The sequence below is a fragment of the Eublepharis macularius genome, chromosome 15, assembly GCF_028583425.1.
Source record: "Eublepharis macularius isolate TG4126 chromosome 15, MPM_Emac_v1.0, whole genome shotgun sequence".
In the NCBI taxonomy this organism is placed as follows: domain Eukaryota; kingdom Metazoa; phylum Chordata; class Lepidosauria; order Squamata; family Eublepharidae; genus Eublepharis; species Eublepharis macularius.
Window position 1 is genome coordinate 44,494,347 of NC_072804.1, and position 26,574 is coordinate 44,520,920.

General features: G+C 42.9%; 2 protein-coding genes across 2 annotated transcripts in view; both read right to left on the reverse strand.

Moving 5' to 3' along the window:
* Positions 1–195: 195 nt before the first annotated feature.
* Positions 196–14,548, reverse strand: ZMPSTE24 (zinc metallopeptidase STE24). The gene is made up of 10 exons (XM_055000020.1): positions 14,347–14,548; positions 9,245–9,391; positions 8,877–8,963; positions 6,679–6,795; positions 6,102–6,254; positions 5,492–5,633; positions 4,472–4,659; positions 4,000–4,104; positions 2,209–2,352; positions 196–1,025 (listed from the first exon to the last, which is right to left on the reverse strand). Exons 1-10 carry the CDS (start codon positions 14,467–14,469, stop codon positions 801–803), a joined length of 1,431 nt encoding a protein of 476 aa, XP_054855995.1. The 5' UTR covers positions 14,470–14,548; the 3' UTR covers positions 196–800.
* A 5,658-nt stretch (positions 14,549–20,206) lies between these two features.
* Positions 20,207–26,574, reverse strand: part of RLF (RLF zinc finger) — a 30,698-nt gene continuing 24,330 nt past the window's right edge. The window contains exon 8 of the mRNA XM_054999615.1: positions 20,207–25,596. Within this exon, the coding sequence (XP_054855590.1) occupies positions 20,848–25,596 (4,749 nt within the window). The 3' untranslated portion in view covers positions 20,207–20,847. The remainder of the gene's footprint in view (positions 25,597–26,574) is intronic.

The following is a 26,574-nucleotide window of genomic DNA, read 5'->3' on the forward strand; positions in this document are numbered from 1 at the left end:
TTAACCTTCTTATCCAGTAGCACTTTAAAGACCGACTAGATGAGAGCTTTGACTCTCCAAAGCTCATTCCCTGGAATTCTAGTTGGTCTTTTAAGGTGCTTCAGGACCGGACTCTTGCTCTTCTTCTACAGACCAAAACACTCCAAACACTCCACTCCAAAACACACATATATTAAACACACGTTGCCAGGTTGCTGGAATTTATTCTCTGGTCCCCACCAAGGGGCAGAGATGTCTTTATTATCTGTAAAAAGTAGCCTTTTCATTTTCATTGCAGGTTTGAACTTGAACCTAGGGAGAAAGTCCCGTGCTCTCAATCCAGACAGTGTTTTGGTTTAAATGCTGGAACCCCAGTGGTCGAAAAGGAGAGAGGTTTCTAGGTCCTGAACCCCACAAATGAGGTAGGAAAGCTAGAAGTTTGCCGTACAGAACACTCAGACAAAGTGCTTAAGGTACAAAGAGTCACATTCAAAGCTTCCACAAATTCAAGCAACACTTCGGGTTGTAATAAATTACTTTCCTCCTCAAGAACTGTTCTCTGTGATTAAGAGATTTTTTTTTTAAACATTACATTCATCCCCAACTCAGTCCCCACAAGGTTATTTCTCTTTAAAATTCGTTTCAGTTAATTGAACACAAGTTTTTCAAGAGCTTCGTTCAGATCAGGTGAAGAGTGTAATGTCGCTTACACAGAATGGTGTGCTCAGAATGGATGTATTTATATACATATAGTTTTAAAAAAACAAAACCAGGAACTTGATTTTGGGGTAAAAGCTCCTCTTTTCATCCATCCACTTATTTCAGTCTTGCTTGGACTCCTTGAGTGCTTGAAGTCTTTCTAACAGTGGAGGGTGAGAATAATGCCACATAGAAAACAGCCAGTCTGAAACAGGGAATCCCAAGTTATCTTTGTTCAGCTTGATCAGCGCCGAGTACAAGTCTTTACCCTTTCCAAGATCCTTGGCAAAAGCATCTGCTTGAAATTCAAATCGCCTGCTTAACACAGTTAAACAAAAGGAGAGAACCTACGGCAGAAACAGAAGGGGACACGTGTGAAATCTCAGAACGTGTTTCAAAGTCCTTCAAAACCACTCCCCAGCTGATTACATTTTTCTTCTGCCCAAGGAGCTCATGGATAAGTACACGGTTTTTTCCTCCTCCAATTTCCCTTAACAACAACCATGTGAGATAGAGTAGGCTCAGATTTACAGCTGAGTGGGCCACAATCTTTAATCCTCAGGGACCAAGGTCACAGAATTTGTGGCATGGCCTAGTGCACGCAATGTAGAACTAGAATCCTAGGAGACCTGCGTTCAAATCCCTACTGTATCATAGAAGCTCGCTGGTGGCCTTGGCCCGGTCACATTCTGTCACCCTAAGCTATGTCATCGGGGTGGTTGTAGTAAGAAATATGGCAATGGAGAAAAGCGGGATATAAATAAATACAAAATATAATGCAAGATGTAAGCCACGGGATAAGCCATAGGTGTTTACATTCAGAGTGTAACAGAGTATATGGTGTTTGTTGGTGGGAAGACATGGTTGTGTGAATAGTTGAAAATGTTATTTGCTTATTTGAGGCTAACCTCTTTCCTTTACGGGATATAATCAGTTAGGTGAAAAAAATGGGAAGGGCTAGTGCTCCAGAGGTGGAAACTGACTGGGAAGCACTGACAGCAGGGGGCAGATCATTGGAGATGCTTCGGGGGGTGAGCGTGTTGTTCAATTATCAGTGGGCTTTGTAGAGAGGAGTGAAAAAGTAAGGAAAGGAATGGGAGAAACTTTTCCTCATACATCTGAGAGAGTCTCTTTCATTATTTTATTATTACTCTTAATTCCATACGGAATAAATATTGTCTCGGATTTAAATTAGCTCCTCTAATTTATTATAGCATAAGTATAAAGACAAAAGGAATGGAGTGGAGTAATAATACATACTCTAAAAGACCACTTAGCACTCCACTAAAATACAGGATGAATGTAATGTTAATTGAGGGTTTTTTTATTAAAGTTTCTGGTGGGAGAGTTGTGGAATCCAAAAGGAGAATACAACAATAAATTGGGTTGTTCAGGTATATGGAAGGACCCATATTCCTCACAAATGGTGGCACATGAGGAACTGAAAATATAAATTAAAAGTGGGAGAGGGGAGCCAAACCTGTAAAGTGTCACACAGAGTTTAACATGTAATTCTGAGCATTGTGTTACCTCGTTATATGGTGAGAAGATAAACTGAAAGATGATCAAGAGGCCTATCAGGGTAGGTTGGATGTCGTAGAATCCAAAAGCCGCAAAAAGTTCCTTTCGACCAATCAGTACAGCAAATAAGAAGAAACACAGGAAGGAATTCATCTGGGGGTGAGGAGAAAAGCGTATTTGTTAGCTACCTTGAATACTGCTGCACAAAGGCCAGTTTATAAATGTTTCAAATAAATAAACCACCTCTTTGGGGGGGTATGCAAACATACCCTGATCCAGGGTACCCTGATCCAGTAGCACTCTGAGCATGTGTTCCTGGTGCAACTAGGTGCTCAAGGCCTTTTCCAATAACTTCTAATGAAAGTGCAGCCCTGTGCATGCACGCACATGCAGAACCGTGACCCAAAAACCCTGCTGTAGGGGAAGCTTCATACATTCACTGAAGCATACATGAAGCTACCGACGTCACATTCTCTGATACAGATGTCTATCCCAAGCCATTCATGGAAACTTGGCCTACATTTTACCTAGTGCCAGTGCCCAGTGCTGCCTTGACTATCTATCTATCTATCTATCTATCTATCTATCTATCTATCTATCTATCTATCTATCTATCTATCTATCTATCTATCTATCTATCTATCTATCTATCTATCTATCTATCTATCTATCTATCTATCTATCTATCTATCTATCTATCTATCTATAGCTAGCTGCCTTTCTTGCTGAGACTTGAAGACTTGAAGCAGATTACAGAATATAAAGCAGTGCAATCAGACAATCAATGGCAGAGCAACAAATGATTACAGAATAAGGGAACAATTATCCAGTTGTACACAGATGGATGGAAGAGCCCTTTCCTTTTCCCAGCTCACGCGCCATCAGAACAGAGTGCAGAGAACTATGAGGAAAGATGTTAACAATATAAAATCAGAGTATGAATCCATTTAGGAAAAGCTGTGATGAACATACAAAACACCTTTACACTAGGTAGGATCTCCACTGGCCTATCAAGCTCAGTATTGTCTGCTTTCTGCTTTGACTGGCAGCAGCTCTCCAGGGTCTCAGGAGGAAAATGGTCTTTCCCAGCAACAGCTACCTGTAGTTTTTTTTTATTAGAAGTGCCAGAGTTTGAACCTGGTACCTCCTTCATGCAAAACTTTTCCTCTGCCACCTAGCCAGGCTCTTTCAAATGCAGGAGAATATGCTGCTGCCTTACACTGAATCAGATAATTGGTCCAGATACCTCAGCATTGTCTACTCTGACAGGCAGCAGCTCCTCACAGCCACAAGCAGAGAACAGTCTTCCTAACGCCTGCTACTATTGGCGATCCTTAAACTGGACATCCCAGAGCAGGAATCTTCTGCATGCACAGCATACGCGTATTAGCATTAGGCATCAGCGTGCTCCAAGCATGCCCCCTCACACATGAAGCTGCCTTACACTGAATCAGACAATCGCTTCCATCAAGGACAGTACTGCCCGCTCAGACTGGCAGCAGCTCTCCAGGGTCTCAGGCAGAGGTCTTTCACATTACCTACTGCTTGGCAGAGATGCTGGGGTATGAACCTGGGACCTTCTGCATGCAAAACAGAGGCTCTTCCACTGAACCACAGCCCTCATGCCCTTCCTCTACTTTTATGCTACAGGGATATCATTTTGTATGAAGAACCGGATCCACCACATCAACAGTAGCTGCATGTAAAGAAACAGAAACGTCTTTGCTTCTAAGACAGCAAGAGAAGAACACAAAGGCGGGGGGGGGGACACCTGGGATATCCCTGCTTCTTTCTGCTCACCTGGCTGATGACAATATTCTTGATGGTGTGGCCAAGCTTCCAATGCCCCAGCTCATGGCCCAGCACAGCCAAGACTTCTTCGTTTTTGCAGCCTTGTTTCGTATTCTAGATCAAAACAATCAATACTGCTACAATAGCTGTCACTCCATGGGCAAGGATGATTTAAAAAAAAAAACTATTGAAGTAAAAAAAAATAGATCACAGTTGAGATTACTACAAACATAGTAGGATCCAACCCAGTGCTACACCAAAGCTTTCTGCCTTGTATTAAACCGTCCCCCAATTCAGGTTAGGCATACACACTCGCCGGGCACACTAAGCGACAAACCCAGCAATAAGCTTGTTAAATCAAGGTTCGTTTTCAAAATCAATTCTATTTAAGAGGACAGGCGCAGGAGCTCTGCAAAATCCAAACCAAAAACGGGGCACTGCAAATTCCAAAAGGGCTTTCCCGCCCAATGATAAAACTCACTTTGGCTTTAGCCTGTGTCTCTGCCTCTTCCCCATTTCCTTTGGCCACCTGGGACTCTGAGCCAGCATCCTCGGAACGCTCTTTGTTAAGCGCAGAATAATCCTCCAGGAGAGTGTCAAACAGCACAATGCGTTTATTCTTGAAGAAGCCATAGAAATAAGCATTGCTGTGGGAGGACCGTTTGGAACCTGTGGAAGGAAGAGAGAACCACGTCTCACTACATAAGCAACCGCATGTTCCAGCATCCCAAGTATGTATTTTCCTTTATTCAAGTGGGAACCTACTTAATTATTTACTATTAGAATATTGCATGATCTTGCTTATAATGAAATTCATCTCCCTCAAGTATATAAGACTTAAAGTTTGCTTGTTGTTTAAATGACGTCTGAGTTATCCAAGAGGACCAATACATATTAGACATATTTCTTCCAATAGATAGGGCCTACTGATGCTTCTAATGGCACAAGATAGAGAAGAGGCAATTTATTTGTACCCTTTTTGCCCCGTCAAGACCACCAAGGCAACTAACAGTTAAAACAAGTATTATAAAACCTTAACAAAAAACAATTAAAAACCAAAATGGAAAATGTGAACAGACAATTATCCACGCGCGCGCGCACACGCACACACAAACCAGCTCAATCCTGCACCCCATATTCCTGGCAAAGCCTTCCAGGGGCATGAGAGCTTGAAAAATACAAGAAAGATGCCTTTCCAAATAAACCTGCTCCACCTGTATTCTTAAGACTCTCAGATTAAAAAGAGTTTCACTGGTCAATGGCCAACACTGCATCCTCAACAGCATAATTTCACATGACTCATAACGCACGCTGCCCTTGCCATTTCTTATTGCTATTTTACAGATTTTACGGTTGTTTAATTTTTTTTAAAAAAATTGAGACACACTGAATATATGTGGTGACAGGTGTCACCTTGGAAATAAAATAAATAAAATCCAGTTATACCCAGATCAGAGTTTGAGGCTTGCCCAACCACACTTGCCCACTTCACCTATCTCACCTTCTACAACGTAAACTTTAGTCAAAGGAAAATCTATGTTCTTTGCCATCTCCTCAATTTGTTGTTTGAGCTCTCCTTCAGGGAGGGGAATGAATTTATCAAACAAAGGAGCGATGTAGTCTGCATAGATAGTGACGAGAACCTATGAGAGAAACAGAAGTGTTAAAACAGGGCTGTCATTGGCTAGTTTATCAACATGCAGTTCTACGACCATGCAAGCAATACTGTTTTATTTATTTATTTATTTTATTCGATTTGTATTCCGCCCTACCCGCAAAGGCTACCTTCCCATGTGTTCCTCTCTTAATAGGAGAAAGTCATCTTTAAAACATGGGCTCAAAAAGTGCTGAGCTTTGGCCGGCCCAAAACGCCCTGTGCTCAGGACAATGCTCAAAACGATTGCACAGTAAAAACCATTCAGATCGCTCAGACAAGTTAGCCCAGCCACATTTGTACAGGACAATAAAAAAAGCAACTGTGATTAGGAAAAGAAAGCTGCACCTTCTATAGAGAGGCAGTGTTAATGACTGAAACAGGATTTTTCAATTTTAGCAGAGTTACATAGTCAACAATTCTGGGTACAGTAAAGAGCTAGCAGCAAAATACTCACCAGAGAAACTACTAATGTGAAAAGCCACGCGTAAATGAAGAAATAGTCTCCTCCAATTTTAATAATGTAAAGCAAAAGTGACGTTACTGGCAACAGGATGCATTGAGTCACTATGAACTTCTTGATGGCGTCTTTAAAAAAGAACCCCAGAGTCTGAGAAAGGCAAAAAATCCAAAACGCTTATTAGATAAAGTGGCTTAAAGCTAGCTGAAGGAACACGGTATGTTTAAATGAAGCACCCTTTGGCTGGGTTTCAAACCTGTGCAGGCCTTTACACAGAAGAGAGCTATCATGGCATCAGGATTCATAGAAAGTTAATGAAAAATAAGAAACTTCTTTTACAATACTAAAAGGGGTAGAAACATCACCGCTGCAGAAGGCTACCTGAAGGATCAAGGCCCATCAGCCACTCTCTTTCAGAATGATTATTTCAATAATAAAAATGTAGGAACACAACTGTGCCGGATCAATGAACCAAAAACAGATTTTAAAACAGACTGTTTTACAGAAATGAATGCAGCAGCATGGAATAAAACCAATATTCATTTGGCAGCTACAGTTGTGCATTCCACCCTACCTGTTGGTTGAAGCCATGTTTCTCCTCTATGACAAAAGTATTATAAAGGCTCCAGGGCAGACCCGTGACGGCGCTGAATAGGGTAGCAAGCAGCAAGAAGACCAGGGATTGAATGATCTAAGCACGGAGAGGGGGGGGGAGAGAAAAGTCACAAGCAGGAACCTGTTGCATTCTAATTTAGACACAATGTTTGTATCCTTTTGGATGAACCGTAGCTCTTCCCAAAGTACATGACCAGCTGTGCAGGTTTTTCTGTGACTTTGATAAACTGCTGCATCACAGTTCCCATCTCCCCGACACATGGCAGATACACCAGAAAAAATGGAACAAAATCCCACCACACCTCGTGTAAGATCCACCCACAGAGACAGGCATACTAAGAGAGCACAAAGAAACTAGGACTGCCCATCCAAAAATGGAAGATGGCCTTAGGGACTCTTTCAGTGGTGTTGGGAGCAACCCCTTTTCTGATAGGTAGGATGCCTGGGGGGGATAGCACAGCGCATGATTCTCTCGCCCTTTTCTTTCTCCATTGCCCACAGGCAGAAGACTGGCCTGGTATCTGCTGTCAGCAGTGGTCCCTCTGCTGGTCTACAAGTCTTGGCAGTTTCAAAAGAGTAGCCATGATTGGTCTGCAGTAGATCAAGACTTGAGTCCAGTAACACCTTACAGAACAACAAGACTTCCAGAGTGTAAGCTTTCAAGAGTCGAGCTCCCTTCATCAGATGTGTGTGTGTGTGTGTGTGTGTTACGTGCCATCAAGTCGCCTCTGACCTATGGTGACCCTATGAATGAAAGACCTCCGAAACGTCCTATCATTAACAGACTTGCTCAGATCCTGCAAACTGGAGGACGTGGCTTCCTTTATTGAGTCAAGCCATCTCGTTTTAGGTCTTCCTCTTTTCCTACTGCCTTCCCCTTTTCCTAGCATTATTGACTTTTCCAGAGACACTCTGTCTTCTCATGATGTGACCCTTCATCAGATACCATCTGACAAGGGAGCCTGACTCTTGAAGGCTTATACCTTGGAAGTCTTGTTGGCCTTTTAAGGTGTTACCGGACTTCCAGGCCTCGGAAGGCGGCCCGTGCATGAAGACCCACAAATGCCAGCTTTGCCAGAATGATGTCTTGTTTCTTCCCTCTATTCCAGACTGGGAGCTGGAGCCAGACTAAGTTTTCCATAAATGGAATGGAACATTCCTGCCTCCCCTGCCCCTCACTGCACCCCACTTATGTATGTGAAGTGCTGATCCAGGGTGATAGGGGACCCTGAAGAACAACACAAATCGAGTCTGCAGCAGGAAGAGAGAATCGGTGGAAACTGCTAATTTAGTTACAATACGATCCTAGGTCTGCAATAGTACACGTGCTTAGCAGGAAGCAAGCCCCATGGAACACAACAGAATTTACTTCCAAGAAAGTCTGAATTGGATCAGGCTGCAAATTCGTGAAGCAAATGCTCACATGCTTCTAACCTGGAAACACGACTTAAAAGTTTCCAGCAAACACACAACTCTGATAGTGGTAATGGTGGTGAGTGGAACCAAAGGGCTTCCTTCGACTATTACGCAGTGTTACTGCCCACTCCTAGCCTGAGGACTATTGTCATTAAAATCCTTCCAGACTGCTCTGTTTTATATGCTTTTATTGGCCTTTTCTTATTGGCATGCTGTTACTGAAGTTGCTTTCATTGGCGGGGTTATTTTTACCAGTTTGTATTGTTACTTACTTCATTCTACTGTTTCAGTCGTATGTCAAGTCAAGCCATTCTGGAGAGGCAGCATACATTTATTAAAAATAAATAAATCATACACTGCTGAAATAAAGTGCTTTTTAAAAAACCGAGCAAGTTGGGTTTGAATTAGCTCCTGTTAGCGCACACAGCCCCACAATTGCACGCAGTGCAAAATGAAGGGAAAAAATTCATGTAATTCCTATGCATTGAGAGTGCTATCCTAAGCAGTTATACCTTCCTAAGCCCAATGATTTTGATAGGCTTAGAAAGGTGTAACTGTGCTGAGGACTGCCCTGTGAGTTTACAAACACTTTTTAAATGTTCAAGTAACAAAATACCTTGGATTTTTCTACCACCTGCAGTCACATACTGATAGCATTGGAAAGATTATCTAGCATTTTTATCAAAAATGGGGAAGTTTGTATTCTAGTATTTAGATGCTTAGCCAAATTTAAGGGCCTACCTCATACTCTGGTCCAAAGCCAGCATGTTCAGAGATCTCTCCAGATATAGACCAAAGGAAAGGAATACCTCCACATAGAAGAATCACCTATAAAGCAAAGACACAGAGTTAAGGGACATGTTTGCACAAAGTTGAAGAATCTTGAAAAAAAGAATAACTTCAGTTTCTCCTGTTCTCCATCTTTGTACTACTTTTGAATGTTTTTTTAAAAACAGAGGGTTTTTTTATATTTGAACAGTAGGAATGATAAACGTTGCTTGCAAAATGTACTGATTCTCTGTTGCTTAGGTAAAAACCTGATTCTCAGTACTTAGAAAACAATTTTAACTGAGAAACACAAGAAATCTGCAAATTGAAGAGATACTCACGGTGCCCTCGACCTCTGAGTAGAGACCTGACCAAAAGCTGAAAGCACTTTTATCCAACTGATAAAGGCGAGATTTTTCAAATGTTTCCAAGTCCATTATTGGCCCCAGCTCCAACGGCACATGGGTTGTTGTCTTGTACACGGTCCTCTGAAATATTTTAAACATAGTGGTAAATACAGCTTGCACCCTGCAAAAAGAGAGATGGTATTGGCTACTGTTTGACTCCTCATCCTTCCTCATTTAAGAATGGTTACAATGTGTGCTGGGGATACGTTCAGCAGGGCTTGACAAATCATAGGCACCAGGTCACCATAGTGCCTGAAATTTCATTGCGGCATCTACTATTTTCAGCAATGATTTTATTGTAGCATCACTCAGTGATCCTCGGGGAAGTACAACTTATCATTTTGCATCAGAATATTTTTTGCTGTATGACATAAAAGTACATGTACATGAAATTATTCTCCTTACCTGTTTATATGTTAACTTTACACCATTCAGTGGTGGTATATGAATCCATTTCTTAACCAGTTATTTTGTAGTTTGGCTCCGATATTCAGTATTAAATTAACAGAGCTTTTTAAAGAGATAATGAAGTTATGAGAAATTGGGGAGATGTTAGGTTAAGATTAGATGTTAGATTTTCGTTGTAGTGTTGACAAACGGGTACCCTATATTACAACAACTTTGCTAAAACTTTAATAAGAAACTGTAAAGAGTTTAGGAGTAGCTTTTGAGGCAGCAATAATTAGAAAATATGGTCATTCAGATACACGCCTCTGGAGGCTTAAAAACAAGTCTGGCTGTTAAATTTTAGGGCTGGCTCCTACAGGCAAAGAAAATTTGTCAAGGCCAGTTGCACACCTTGTTGAAGTCTCAAATTTACGTTGCTGGCTGTTACAATGAATCTCCATGAGGTAAGACTGCTTTAAGCAGCAATTGGGGAAGTTACACCATGAAAACTTCCATCAAATCTGCGACTTGGCTTGAGCTCTGCGATTATTAGAGGCAGACTTGGTACCCTGAATTTTGAGAGAGAAAAGTAAAATGCCCCACTATCAGAATACTTATGGATCTGCATACTAAACTGCAGCTATGCTTCTTAATGATTTTCAGTGCAATCCTAAGAACACTTTTTTGGGAGTAAACCCCACTGCACAGGCCTCAGTAGGATTCTGAGTAGACCTGCTCAGGATTGTTCTCTTAAACACCCTATTAGCATGTGAGGAAATGAGGTCCAAGAATCGTGTGTGTGTGTGTTACATATAATTATATATATTATATAATTATATGCATGCCAAACACATAATTATATGCACCTCAAACACAATTAATCATGGTCTAAAGATCTTTAAATACTTTAATGTACATATTTATAACAAGAAGTCATAACAAAAAGCCATGCTGGCCCTCGGCATTTGGCAAAATAAGCTTTGACTCACAAAAATTTATATCCTGGAAAATTTTGTTGGTCTTTAAGGTGCTGCCGGACTCGAACTCTGTTCTGCTACCAAAGACTAACACTGCTGTCCACCTGAAAAAATGCTTATAACAGATTGCTGATGCTAGTTCTTGAGCAGTCACAACCCCCTAAATTGTATCTGGCCACTGGTCTACTACAGAATGCAAACCTACTTTCGCCAGTAACGGATGCCCTGCCATTCTTATTTACAAACCACCTGAAGTTGCTAGGCACCATTCAAAAATTAAAAATGTGTCCTGCTTGTGGTTGATAACCTAAAGGACTGCTATTTGTACACTGAATCAGACCAAGAATCCTATAATTAGGGTTCTTCCCCCCACCCCAAAGTAGGTGCATTTATTGGGGGCGAGGGGAAGGCACACAAGGAACATGAGAACAGCAGGCCCTCTTGTTAGGCTCAAATGATAAGGAGAGGAAAAATCCAAAGACAAGGGAACTAGAGGACCAGAAGTTATCCTATACTGGATCTAGTGTACACCAGGGGATAACTCAAGCAGGGTTGCCAAAAACCTGGAGAAAAAAGTATTACCCTTTAACAGAGGTTTAACAAGAGGGAATGGGCAGTTAAAGCTTTTCATGGCAAAGAAAGAACACCACCTGCTAGCTAACATGCCATTAAACCTTTCTTAAAGAGTCCGGATATTTTTTTCCTCCAGGTTGTGCACAACTTCAGGGACAAGGCTTTTTTTTTAAGATTAAAAAACAAGATAAAAATAGGCATAGCTAAGAGATCTGAAAATGATTGGGGGGGATTACTGGAGATGGAACCAGTAAAAGTTTTCATTATGCTGTTACATTTTTAGCTACAGGTTTATTGTAAAAGTGTATTTATACAATGACCAAAGCATATCAGGGCAGGTAATACATATTATTTATTTACTTCATTTATGCCCTGCCTCCCCAGTAGAAATCAAAAGGGGCTTACATTGTTCTTTCCTCGGCTCTGTCCTCACAACAATCCTGAGAGGTAGGCTAAGGTGAGTGTGTGTGATTGGACTGACTGAAACACAATGGGAACAGAAAACACTTTGTCGCCCCACTCAGCTGAGTGAAACTGTTATGAAGGGTGGGTGACAGATGATCGAGATTAATATCTCCGGGGTAGAAATTTCATAGTCTAAACAAAACCACTGAGAAGTCCCTCTTCCTGGTCATTACTTGTTTAGCCTCTGACACTGAGCAGGGGCTTCCAATTAAGACTGCAGCAAACAGGCAAGTTCATACGGGAAATGGCAGTCTTTCAGCCACTCTGGCCCCATGGTTTCATTGATCAATACCAGCTCTTTGATCTACAGTCAAAATGACACTGGGAGCTAGCACAGATCTTGCAACAAAGAATAATGCTCAAGAGTGTTGAATATCATTTAACAAGCCAGCTACAACATTCCAAAACCATTATAATTTCTGAACACTTTGGTGTAGCGGTTAAGAGTGGTGGGACTCTAATCTGGAGAACTGGGTTTGATTCCCCACTCCTCCACTTGAAGCCAGCTGGGTGACCTTGGGTCAGTCACAGCTCTCTCAGAGCTCTCTCAGCCCCACCCACCTCACAGGTTGATTGTTGTTGAGATAAAAATAACATTTTGTAAACCGCTCCGAGTGGGCCCTTACGTTGTCCTGAAGGGCAGTATATAAATCGAATGTTATGTTATTAATGTTATTTCCAAAGGAAGCCCCACACAAAGCACTCTGCACCTAGTAAAGGGCAGCAGTTACAGCACTAGATTAAAATCTGGGAAACTAGGGTTCAAATCCACCCACTGCTATGAAGCTTACTAAGTGACCTTGGGCCAGTCGCAGTTTTTTCACAGCTTAACCAATGTCACAATATCGTTGTCATAATAAATGGGAAGAATGTATAAACCACCTTGAATTCCTTGGAGAAAGAGAAGATCAAAAATGCACTAAATTAAACAAATCCAGAAGGCAAAAGCAAACACATGTCCAGCAGCATCTTAAAGATGTCTTTGATGAAGTAAGCTTTTTAAGCATCTAAGATTTTTATCCTTTTCTCACCCCAAAGCAGCTTATAATAGCGCTCTCCCCTTTCTGCCTTTTATCATAGCGTGCACGTGCACATGCGCGATACCCCAGTAAAACAGTATTTTGGTTCAGCCAAGCAAGCTATATGTTTACTAAAGCAATCTGCAGCTCATGAAGACCCTAACCAACAGTATTTTCTCGGCTACGTGTTTACCATCAGCAATTCACAATTGCTTAATTGCTATAGGAAGCTTTAGTTATACTAGAAGCTGACAGCAAGAGTTCATGGCCTTGTTTCCGAGATAACATAAAGCAGGCAAAGTTCTTGCATTGTTCTCAGAGATTGCTGGACACGTAAGTCAGATTTGAATAGCATGCTTTAAAAGTAACAAGTCTGCAACAAAAGCTGGCTTTGTAGAGTCACACATGCATGCTGAATCAAAAGGTTGAACATGCATCTTGAATATCTTAATGTGCAATGTCTGTTAACCAATTATGTTATAATTAATTGCACGATTATTCTCATGTCATAAAAGCTATAAGGATTGTTCTGCTCAAAGGAGAGGCAGAGGAAACCATTTTGGGGGCATAAACTTGCCTATGGTTCTCCTCTCCTTTAATTGCAATAAAAGTCTTAAAAATCACTCTTCCTACTCCAGCCCTTTGTGTCTAATTGGATAGGATGCAGAGGGTGAGCTGTTTCAGGCATAACACACACACATAAATACATATACACATAATATATATACACACACACACACATATTGAAACTATGGTATTCCCCATGACTATGTATGGATGTGAAAGTTGAACAATGAAGAAAGCTGACAGGAAGAAAATTGATTAATTTGAAATGCGGAGCTGGACGAGTTTTGTGGATACCATGGATGGCCAAAAAGACAAATAAGTGGGTCCGAGATCAAATCAAGCCTGAATTCTCCCTAGAAGCTAAAATGACAAAACTGAGGCAATCGTATTTTCGTCATGTCATGAGAAGACAAGATTCTCTGGAAATGTCAATGCTTGGGAAACTGGAAGGCAGTAGGAAAAGAAGACCTAAAACGAGATGGCTTGACTCAATAAAAGTAGCCATGTCCTCCAGTTTGCATGATCTGGGCAAGTCTGTTAATTCACAGGGCGTTCTGGACGTCTTTCATTCATAGGGTCGCCATAGGTCGGGGGCGACTCGACGGCACATAACACACACACACACACACACTATGTACGTATGTAATACAAGCATGCATGCAACGTGTGTGTATAATACAAGCAAAGCAAGTGAACGTGATAGAGATGGGGAGGGGGAGTCTGCAAACACTTGCTTTGGCACACTCTCCTCATGGTGGCAGCTATCCTACCGAATAACGGCCTCTGCTAAGCACTGTGTGACTATGGGCAGCCTCGAGGCTTGGCCATGCCCACGCTGTGGGTGCCTTCCTTTACCCCAGAGACGAGGGCGGCTGCATATCCAGGCCTGGGGTCCCTGTTTTCCGCAGCGGGCCCGCTTACTGGGGAGCCAGCCCCGGGAAGGCAGCGGGACCGGCGCCTTCCTAGCAAAGCCAGCAGAGACGAGAAGGGGAAGAGGCAACGCGGAAGGGAGGAGGGCTTCGGGGTTGAGGGAGGGGAAGGGTCCCACCTGCCGCCAGGCCAGCAGCGCTTCCCAGAGGTAGACGGCCCAGGAGAAGAGCAGCACCGCGCCGAAGATCCGCGTCTCCAGCGGGACCTCGGCCCAGAGCGCGCCCAGCACCGGCACCGCCATGGTCCGCCCGTCCGCGCCAGCCCAGCCGGCGGCTCTGCCTCGCCCGCTCCAGCGGCCCTGGCAGGCTTCCGCCTAGGATGACGACAGCGTCCGCCTCCATCCCGCCCAACTTCCGCTTTTGGTGCCCCGGCAAAACTCGCTCTCCTCCCTCGCGGGAGAGGCTTCATGGTTCCGGAGAAAAACTGACCCTTCCTGTGGAGGATGGGCGAAAGGGGTGCCTGCTGCGGGTTGGGAAATTCTTGCAGATTTAGGGGCATAGCCTGGAGGCGGTGGGTTTTTAGGAAAGGTGGGACCTCAGCAAGGTAAAATACCTTAGAGTCCACCCTCCTAGTGGCCGTTTTCTCCAAGGGAGGTGGTTTATGTGGCCTGGAGATCAGTTTTAATTCCAGGAAATCTCCAGCCTGGAGGTTGGCATCCAAGACAAGAAAGCAATCCACATAATACTTTTATTAGGACCCGTCCCAGGACACGTATCAATGTGCACGCTTTCCAGTTACCCTGAAGTCTTCCTTAGGCCAGGTGATACAAAGCAAAGAGAAGGGGGGGGCGAGCAGATCTTAAGGGAAATAGATCACCTACTCATGCCAGTTTATGGTGGATTTAACGTTTATTAATGTATGACCTTTTGAGTCTTGTTCAGATACCTGGAAAGGAAATCATGTTGGGAATACATGTAGAGAAAATTACAGAAGGGTGTGTGTTAGGTGAAGGCAGAGAGTGCTGGTCTGAATCTCTGACACAAACCTTTCAGGTGTAACTTCCCTGGGCAAGGGAATAGTCACATAATGGCTGATGAAAGGTCAGAGGTTCCAGACTTTCTTGAGACTCGAGTAAACAAAGTAATGAAGTAGGATAAAGGTAACTAATCAGGAAAAAAAGATGCACTGATAGCAATACAAGGGTAGAGTATGATGAAACAAACAGGGATAGCCCTTGTTTCTAAAAAGTGGGTGCCTGTAGAAGTTTTTGGAAATTGTAATAAGGAGACCCAAGTCTCTGCTTAAGCCAGGATGACCAGGTAGGGTTTTTTAAAAAAAATTATTTTCTAATTCAACACTTTCCTGTTTTATATTTTAAGTTTAGTTTGTTTGGTACAACAGTGACTGTTAGACCTGTGACAGCATGACCAAGATGACTGAAACGTTTCTTCACAAGTTTCTCAATGTTGTGGTTTCTTATGTCAGATTTGTGTTGATTCTCACAGAGAGACTAACCTGGGTGTCCAGAGTAGACAGTAGAAGGGCATTGTTGGCGCATGACAACATTTACTGAAGCTGAATTTAAATAAATGCCATATGGCTTCCTCATCTTTCTCCTGCCTCCAGCCAATCTCATTCTTTAAGATTCCCAAGCAAAGTTCCGGAGTCTTAAATGCTTCCTAAGACACAAATATTCAAGCTGGAAGCAATGAGAAAAATACCTGTTTAATTTCTTCCTGCCTTATTTTACAGGGAAGAGCATGAACTTTGGCTCCAATCCATAGTATTTTCCAAGACTGTGGGAGCAGCAGTGGGGAAATGAAGCTCAACTGGAACTGGCAGTCTACAGAACATACATATCAAAACCAGTGCGATTTAGTGTGGCAGTTGGCCAAGATTACTTTTTCTGCTGCCATAGTGAAAGTTGCCCACCATTTTTTTTTCAGCTGCCCTTACTGTGCTGCTATATCCAGCTGTACTGCTGTATTGTTGGTTATTGGTTGTATTGCTGACGCCAGGCAAAAGAGTGCTGCTATTTTTATATGATGTTTTGATATTTTAATATGGAACGTTTTAAAATGATTTTAAGGTTGTTATCTGCCCTGAGCCCGCTTGCAGTGAGGGCGGAATACAAATGATAAATAAATAGTAAGAGATCACATACACTGCCCCTCACTCCCTTCTAGAATGAGTGATAAAAACCACTAAGATTTAGGGCAGTATGTCTAGATACATTAATGACAAAATAACGAGAGAGGATTATTTTACTGGAGTGCAATTTAGGTGACTATGTCTCTATATTTGGCAGCTTCAAAAAAAATTTTCTAGGACAAGTTTCAACCGTGCAGCTTCTGAGTATTTCCAACTGGCAACTTCATGTGACAAGCTGAAGTGCAAGGGTGGTACATGGAAATACTAATTTTAAATTCTCCATGTTTTCATTTTAAAGACCCTTCATCCATTTCATCATTTTCACTGCATTCATTTCATTTCCCCCTATTTAATCATCCACTGGTTTGTGCCATTCTTGTTTCCAGGGCTTTTTTTCTGGGAAAAGGTGGTGGAACTCAGGACCTCACAATGATGTCACTTTGGGTCAGCTGGAACAAGGGGGGAGTTTTTTAAAGTTTAAATTGCCCTCAGTGAAAATGGTCACATGGCCAGTGGCCCCGCCCCGATCTCCAGACAGAGGGGAGTTTAGATTGCCCTCCGCGCCGCTAGTGGCGCAGAGGGCAATCTAAACTCCCCTGTCTGGATAATCAGGGGGCGGGGCCACCAGCCATGTGACCATTTTCAAGAGCTGCCAGAACTCCGTTCCACCGCGTTCCCGCTGAAAAAAAGCCCTGCTTGTTTCCCATTGAAAAAAAACGTGTCCAGTCTTCTGTTGTCTGTGGCTTTGGGGATTTTCTTCCAAACATCATTAAATTCTCAGGCATAACTTTACTTCCTTTAGAAATCAGATATGCAAAATTTCATTAAAAAGTAATGGATGCTTATTTTAGAGTCTGTTTTTTTAAAGAGCATTGTAGCAATGTCCCACTGGTTTCAATGAGAATTAGCTCATTTTCTTTTTTCCTTAACATACTCTACCCTTGTAAATGAAGTAAAAAAATTTAAATGAAAAAACATGCCTTAGTTTCTTTCGTCGTTTGCACTGGCTTCCAGTTCTGTAATGCTATTCCTACTGCATTGCTTATTGGGGGGCTTTGCTCTCTGACTGAATTGCTTTTCATATTTTATAATGCACCTTGAAGCACAATAAGGGCAGGCTATACATTTAATGTTTCTTCGCTACATACTAGAAAGCATTCTGTCAAATGCACTACTCTTCCATTTTATAGCTCCCTGTAAACACCATATTTTTTATTAATTTTACTTCGAGTGATTCCGCACACGTTGGATAATGCACTTCCAATCCTCTTTATAGTTCATTTGGAACGGATTTTTTCATGTGCGGAACAAAAAATCCACCTCAAACGATTGATAAAGTGCATTGAAAGTGCATTATCCAACGTGTGCGGAATCAGCCACTATTTATACCCCATCTTTCTCCCCAATGGGGACCCAAAGGAGCTTACATAATTCTATTTTTTCCTCACAATAGCCCTATAATGTAGGTTAGGCTGTGTGTCTGCGTCTGGCCCAAGGTCACCCAGCAAGCTTCCATGGCAGAGCATGGAACTGAACCTGGCTTGCCCAGATCTTAGTCCATCACACTCTAGCCACTACACCACACTGTCCAGCCAATGCAAAATGCTTCCACTTCACTGTCAGCGTAAAGCAATGAGAAAACAAAAAGTGTTCATTAGTTTCTCATTCATCCATCTTCGCTCACCCTGCCATTCACTTGGCAGTGGGCTCCATGGCACCCAAGGAGCACCTGGTATAGTGAAAACTAATGAACCTAAGGGGGTTCACTCTTCCTTGAACCATAGGCAGAACATTAAAAAAGTGCCAGACTTCATTTTTGCATCCACGTGAGATTCCATTTTCACACAAGTTAGCACTGGTTTCATGCATTTTGGGCCGTTAATTAGGGGCACTTTGGAGGAATGCATGCTGGGAAAGCTCTCTTTAAATTGTGCCCGTTTTGCAGGACGATGCATCTCCCTACAGAAGTGATCAGCCCACAGATAGGTTGGAGTCTGTGATGTTCTATATAAAGCACCCACCCACACATATGTATAAGTCAGTCAGTTCTGGCCAGCTTCAAAGGGGCTTCTTGTTTCCAGCACCTTTTATTAAAAGTGTCAGCCTTCTGTTTTTCAGCCAACATATCCAATCTCACGTTAATTTTCTCTTCAAGGCGAGCATGAATTCTCTCTCACCATTTTGACACAGGGACATATGCACAGTGCTAGCTATGAAGGGCATACACATATTATAAGTTGCCACTTTTATCTTACACAGAAGGGGGTTTATTCTTTCCTAGTCCCACGGAGGGCAAAGCAACACCTATTCTCTGATGAGCAACACAGTCATTTTGTAGAATGAGTGCGCGCACACAACATATAATGAAAAGCAGGCCGTAATTAGTTGCAGGTCAACATTTGTCCTCAGCCAGAGAGGAGGTTCCAAATTTAAATGCGGGTAAACACGAGGAAGAGCCTTGTAGCACAATTTCCTTGGGGTAAAGTGTAGATGACTGGGGAAAGCAATGGCAAACCACCCCGTAACAGTCTGCCAAGGAAACGTCATGATGTAACGTCCCCCCATGGGTCAGTAATGACTCGGTGCTTGCACAGGGGACTACCTTTACCTATGACCCCCACCCCCACCCCCAGCTGTATGCTTTAGAATATTCATATATTTTAAAGTGGTCTAATTTAGCATCTTTGGCACAAACCTAGATTTCAGAAGGCACATTACAGGTGCAAAGACCTCTTGCTTTCCATATGCATGTTATATCCATCTTGACTCACTTTCTCATACTTGGGTGAACTGCAGTGGAGTTTTCAATGGCTTTTTTAAAAAACTCAGCATGCTCTTGCTCCCCAAAACGCTACGCGGCAGCATTCAAAGTGACCTAGAAGTAATACCTTTATGAAAGATGCGCAAGGTAAAAGAACCAAAAGAATGCCAACATACCTAAACAGTAGTATAAAAATTTATTACAAGTAAATGGGTATCATTTTAAGCAGTGGAGCCCCCCCAATGAGAAACTGACAAGAACATGTGTGTGATTAATTTTTTTGGCAAGTTACTGAAGATAGGAATAGAAGGAATGACAAGAAGGATTTTTAAAAGGCAGCTAAAGCCAAATTAAGATTCTTTTTGCCCCCAACGAGGATGGACAAGTTTCCAACTTCTTACACTTGAGGATTCCAAAGCTGCAATCCCATGCAATAAGTACTTGGAGTAAGACTCCTTGAATGCAGAGGATCTGATTTTAGATTAAACACGCACAGGATTGCGCTGCAGCTACAACAAACCCACGTTCAGCAGCTCTGCCCCTTACGGGTATTTGTTACCCCAAAAAGTTGAACCATTCAACCAGAAATGTGAATGTTCAGGGGGGGGAAGCCTTAAGCCAACTGATGGAAAACAAGTAAGATGGGGTGGGAGGGGAAGAATTACTAAGCTTACACTTCCGTTTTGCAGGAAACTACCAGATGTTGGTAAATAACCTATCACTAAGTTCAAAAAAATACTGCTAGCTGGCACAACCTCAGATCCTTTGGGTCTTCTTCTACAGTACAGAGCTGCAGCATTAAATACAAGCGAAAATAGTGGACTTGTGATACAGTGGCAAGAACATTCTCTCTGGAGCAGGCCTAACGGATTAGTGGTGAAACATTTACTGGAAGTCTATTTTTACTTCCCCCTCCCCACCTTGCAAATTAGACTGCTAGCAACTCATAGCACGGCAGGAAACAACAGAAATCTTTCTTCACAGTGCACAGTGTGGCTTAGATCACCTACAGGGGTTGCCAAATTAAAAGATTTGCAGGGCTAGTTTAGAATCTAGAATTTTCAGGTTTGTATCAAGGCTGTTCCTCATTCCTTCTTGGCACACCTGATGACGTTTTAAACATTTAAGCTCACTAACGTCCCCACCCACCCACCCATTTCTTATCGACAGGCTACCTACTGCTTTCCCAGCCAGCCTTAGACATAAAACATACTGTTCACATTCATGTAAAGGTACTGGATTCACTACACACACAAAAAAACCCAAACAAACCCCAAACTCAACCCAAATATGTCATGACCTATGGCTGTACAGTCAACCAAAAAAAAAGGGTGAAAAAATTCCTTTTATTGAAACTCAGAACTCAAAAAATAGACGATGCTGTAGTGTACAATATGTTACACGGAGCACCCCGAGGTGCACATTCAAGTCAAGTAAGAGCTCCATCTCCCACCCCCCCTCCCAATCAACCCTGGTACCCTAAGTACTTGTTCCATATACAATCATGCACATTTACTTTGCAAGAGGAAGGCCCCCCTCAATATTCTGTTAATTAGCACCAAAATATCAGGGTTTTTTCTTCTTATTTCAAAACAGGGGAACTATATTAACTCAGCCAATACTGCAGCCAGATGTCATACATTCGTGGAACTGAACAGCCTAATCTAACCTCGACAACATGTGCACTGAACCGGTTAATGATATTCCCTCCTGTTTAACAGTAGTGGAGGCAAGACCTTCTCCCCCCTTTCAATAGAACACAACAATTCATGAACTTCCCACACAAAGTTGGTCTGTTTTTTTTGTTGGAAAAAAGTCTATGAGGGGCGTGGAAAATTTAGATCTTTCGAGGACAACTACTGGTCGTAAATAATGAAGTTGTTTTAAGGCCAGGTCCCCGCAGTCTGTTAGTGCCTTGTCCAATATGGCCCTCAAGTTTTCCAGAGAGGGGAGAGTGGGAGAGTGGGACGATAACAGAGGCTGTATTTCCCTCAGCTGCCCGGGAGCTTTGGAACCACCATTCCTCTTTGACATGGTTGCCGGTGGGATGTTTTCACAGGCGACCCGTTCGTGTGCTGTGGCCCTTTTGGAGTCTTTATCTTTTCCTAGCACACGATCTAGTTCGTATTGTTCAGCAGGCTCCCATTCTTCCTCAAGATCTTCTTCCTCCTCCTCCTCCTCGTCATCGTCATCTTTCCGGTCCACACTCTCCTGAATGAATTTCAGAAACGATGACTCAAATCCCATTGGTTTGAAGGACTTGATATCGAAGGGCTTGGGCGCAGACTGCTTTTGTCTCTTGTCTTTCGCAGCGGGGAGGAGAGGCCTCTTAATGCCCTGTCGTGATGACACGTGCGGCCAGTCTCTGGCATCCTTCTCCCTTGGCAGCGATATGCCTGAACTAGCACAGCAAGAGCCATTTCCCTGCTTGTCACTTTCAGGCAAATCTTCTGGCTGATGGGATGGTGACGCTGTTCTACTACTACACTCTTCCGCACACCTAGCTTTTGAATTGGGGATATGTTTTAAAGTGCCTGTGTATGACAAGACACCCGACTCACAGGCCTTGTTGTCCTCAGAGCATATGCCATTTTTACTACCTTTTCTGTCTTGATCATAATCCGCATTTGGAACAAGGCACACTTCAGGGTCATGCTGACACGCAGTGTGCGCTGCAGGCTCCTCCTGAAAGTCTCCGTTGGTTTCATTATCCGAATCTTCACTTTCTTCCAAACAGGCATCATCGATCACAGTACCACATTCAACACAAAACACAAGTTTCTCATACTGCTGTTCTATATAAACACTAGTCACCTGGTGGGTACGCTTATAGTGTCTCACAATACTGCTTTCCAGTTTTACCACCGAGGGACACCCCTGAAACATGCAAGGATACTGGGTTTGATTGCAATTGTCTCTGCACATCCGTAGGGCTTCTGCTCTGGTTCTAAAATTATATAATTGCTTTCCTTTATTTTTATTTTTTTCCATGCTGTCATTGGTCTGTCTCTTTCGTTTGTGCTTGAAGCACTGGTCACTCAAGTAGCTTTGCTCCTCTTCATCTTTAAGGTGGTTCCTTCTCTCTTTGGCGTTGCTGGAGACCCCTTCATAGTTGCCGTGCCGAAAATACACATGTTGCGAGTATCGGCTGTATGTCGTGAAAACTCTGTTGCAGCCATTGAGATCACAATGGATTTCGATGTCTTTGTTAAGCTCTTCTTCCTGGGCATGCTCTTGCATCAGGTGACGCTTTAATTTGTGGAAGGAATAAAACGCAGCAGGGCATCGTGGATGGTGACAAGGAAATCTCACAGACTCAGACTCAGAAAGCATTTTGGAATCCTCCCCAGACTCGAGGCTGTGAAAGTCACTGGCATGCTTAGCGAGTGATTTAGAGCATAGAAAGCGTTTGTTACAATCCTTGTATTTGCAAACAAATATTTTTTTACATTTGGCAAGCTCTCGCTTTGTTCGTGCTTTGTCCTTTTCTAGGCAGAGCTGCTCTTTGTTGTACTGATGTACAGTTCTATAATGACGAATCAAGCCCTTCTGGTTAGTAAATGCAGAATTGCAATTTTTATGAATACAATGGAACGGCTTATGGTATTTATGCAAAATGTAACACAGGTTTCCTTTGGCAACTGTTCTTTTGCTTCCCCTCCCTTCTTTCGTTTCTAGCCCTTTCCTGTGGCTTTCGAGCACAGACAGTTTTGTCGGCTTCCCAGGCATGCAGCCTTCCGTTTCTTCACTTGACTCCAAATCCGTTTCAGAACTAAGCTCTTCCTTTTTTGGACGACACTGCTGTTCACCCGTGAGCTTAGCTTGGTCATCCAATTCTTCCTCTGTGTTGGTATAAAAGGACGACATGGAACCTGCTGTGCTGTTCAGTATATCCTCAGTGCACCCCTCTAAGTCCTCAAAACTTTCATTAAACAATTTCTTTGCTCTCATCTTGCCAAGTTTGTGTTGGTTTCTATAATGGACTCTAAGGTGAGTTTTTCTCGTGAACGATCTTTGGCAAATATGACACTTGAAGGGTGAATACCGGTATCGGAACATGTTCAACTTAAGCACCATCTCCTTGGAATAATTGTGCTTTCTAACATAGTGTGTTAAGAGAGCTTCCCGGGTCACAAACTCACATGAGCAACCTTGGCGTTCGCAGAAAAATGGCTTTGCTGCCAACTGAGTAAGGTATTGGTTTGGTAAGTTGCCTTGGTGTTCTTCGGGAAAATGGTCTGAGGTAGAATCGTCTTCAGAGTTGGGGCACTTGGAGGAATAGGACTGTAACAACCTGGAAGAGTTCCCAATGCGACTGCTAGAATTTTTTAAACTTAAATGTTTCAAGCCCAGGAGGAGCTCCAACATCGAGTCTTCTGCATTAGACACTTTAGAATGTTCACATAGGGAAATTTCAGGGGAAGAGGGACACAGTTCTTGCTTGAAACAGCTTTTGATTTTAGAACTTGTATTGCCATTTATACTGCCGGGAGAGTCTGCTTGGGTGTCCAAAAGATGCCTGAGCTCTGAACTCAGCTCCCCGGCAGTGCTGTTGTGTTGACTTTCATCGAGCTGGCCAAGATCTTTAGCTTTCAGGCCCAGCTTCCTTCTGGGTTTGAAATGGTATGGATGAGCCCTTCGAAGATGCTTCTGCATACCCCTGGAATTTTTGTATGTTGAATCACAGCCTTCAAAACCACAGGTAAACCTTTTCCCATCAAAGTAAACTGCCACATTTGAATAACGCTCTTTTAAGTTTGGTGGAAGGAAGACTTTCTCATGGGGTAACAGAATGCCAGGAACAGTCTGGCCTGGATCCGCTGTTTCAGTCAATAAAGACAAGGCCTTCTCTTTGGCACGAGATGCCACATTGCTGCCAAAGCTGCCGTTGCTTTTCCCATCTACCTCTTCATCAGTGAGGGGTTCTTGTTTGACTTGTAAAACTCCATCCGAATTTGTAGACACCGATGGCAAACTGATATTCTCAGGTACGCAGGAATGATTTGCTTGCTCAAGCCCCACCGAGTTCGAAAGACAGGCGAGACGGTTGCCTGAAACATGCTCCTCGCGCTTAACCGGCACCTCCTTCATTTCACCATTTGAAATATGCATGGAAAGGTGATTTGTAAACTCAGTTTTTGAGTAATAGAACTTTTTACAGCCGTGGAAATTGCATGTGTACGATGCGTCCCGAAAATGCTGGGCCTCGTGATGGTAAAGCTGCCCCAAGTCGCTGAACACGATGTTGCAGCCATTCAGCTCACATTTGTAGCGCAGGTCATCGTGCTGCTGTTTGTGGTGCAGCAGTTCATTGACGGAGCTGAACCTGGCGTAGCAGCCCACCGACACGCACATGAATGGCTCGGGGCCGGTGTGCACCTGCTCATGCTCCTGCAGGTGGAATGCCGACATGAAATGCCGCCTGCAGAACGAACACTTCTCTCTCTTGTTTTTCATATCCAAGTAATGCATCGCATTCTCGTCGTTGTTCTGGTGCTCGGCTTTCAAGTGAACACTTAAGTACTTGAACTGCTTAAATACTCTGGTGCAGTCCGTGCCCGGGCAAGGGTACAGGTCTCTGTCTTGCAGGTGGCAACTTTCTAACTTGCTAAACGTGATGTAATCATGCACATCACTTCGGGGTTTTTCGCACGGTTTGATCTTCATCGTCCGGTTTGTGCTCAGGGCAGCAGAAGCCATCCTAGTCAGGCTGCTCTTAGTCAGCCGCTCTTTCTTCAACAGTATCTTCTTTTTAGCGCGGTACTTTCTACTCGGAGGCATTTTCACATGCTCCCCAACATGCTTTACAAAAATGTCCTTTCTCCTGAACTTCTTTAAACACACCGGGCATGTGTAGACACCATCTTCCATGTGCATCTTTGAATGGTGCAGAATTCTCGCCTCTATACACTCCCTTTTGCAAATGACACAGAAGAATTTGTACTGAAGCCATCTCTGGTACCTTTCCGAAGAGCCAATAGGTTTTTTTACTCTTATTCTCTCTTTAGGCCTATTCGTTAAATCGTGTCCTTCAAAGGGATTATCTTCCCTGGCCTCTTCACAGTCACTTAGGAGACTGTCCAGCAATTCATTTTCATTGTAGAACCCTATTTCGTTGCCACTGATATCCTCCTCGGAGTCAGAAACTTCTTTTCCTAACAATTTCAGACAATGCCTCTTCAAAGTCTTCCAGTCCCAGAATTCTGGGTCAAATGGCCAATAAGCTTTTAAAGCCAACAGGAGCTCGCAGCGGAGTGAGTTTGGAACGGGAGCGTTCTCTTCGTCAAATTTTTGATCTGGCTGCAGGTGGAGCTCTTCCAGAAGATTATATCTATCTTCGCTTGGCTCAAGTAAGAATTCGGTGAGCTGGCATGCTCTTCTGACTTCAAGGTCTTCTGGCAAAAGGCAAGAGATTGTTTTACACACAGAAGTCTTCATATCATCATTTTCATTTTGCCGGAGTTGAAGGGCTCTCACGCATAACAAGATAGACACAGCAAGGCCTGATTCTTCTGCCTATTGGAAGTGGGAGAAAACACACACATTAGTTTTATATATTTTTAAGAAGTCTTCTGAAAGAAGAAAAAAAAGATGGGGAGAATGAAATTAAGCCTGACATTTTGCCCAAGAGAAAGAAGCAATTCTTTCTGCAGATTTTCCAAAGGTGACTTAGAGCAATTCGTATTCTGTCTTATCTCAATTTGATGAGGTCTACAGAAACAAACAGAACTCCATTTGTGAAGCAGAAGTTTTGTGTCGCCCCTGGTCTGACCACCCAAGGACTTGGGGGTTTGGGGACAGCATGAGATAAGCGGGTGACTTGATGTGGAATGGAGAGTTGCCGCTTGTATATTATCACCGCAAGGTGCCTGAAGGAAAGGCAGGCTAAAGATGCTCTAACATAAACAGAACGTAAAACAAAACTTAGCACCAAACCTTCTGACAATTTTTTTTCCTTAAATCATGTCCTCACCCTCTTTCCCCAAGAACATTCATTCCAATTTAAATATAAGTGTATTTATAAAAAGACAAAAAGTACTGCACTTTACATATTGTTTTCAAGTTGCAAATGATCACTGAAATGCATTGAAAGTGGATTACGTAACATGTGTGAAAGTAACCCAATGCTTTAAGTACACTTGTAAGCAAGTGGTCAAAAATATGACTTGGCAGTTAAAATAAATGGGAACATGTTTCTGCCCTTCCACAAATATAGTTTGTGTATTTAAACTGGCATAAATATACCTGGGAAAGGGAAAGAGGGCATGCAAATACACGGAGTAAGGGACACTCTGGACACAGACCGAGAGACTTCTAACCCCTCAATCCTTCCATCCACCCATTTATATCCCGCCTATTCTCTGAGGAGTCTGGGAGAACAGTCAGGGATTGCCTCCCACCCCATTTAGTCTTTTCATTAGTCTATTTGTTTGGTTGCCCACCACCGAGCAAGATTACTCCCTCTGCAATTTGTGGTTAAGTCCAAAGACACAC

Coding starts and splice junctions, on each gene's coding strand:
- ZMPSTE24 (XM_055000020.1), bottom strand. CDS start 14,469: ATGGCGGTGCCGGTGCTGGGCGCGCTCTGGGCCGAGGTCCCGCTGGAG. Junction 6,255..6,678: donor AACATGGCTTCAACCAACAG/GTAGGGTGGAAT, acceptor TGCCTTTCTCAG/ACTCTGGGGTTCTTTTTTAA. Junction 2,353..3,999: donor AGAATATTGTCATCAGCCAG/GTGAGCAGAAAG, acceptor CCTCACCCCCAG/ATGAATTCCTTCCTGTGTTT.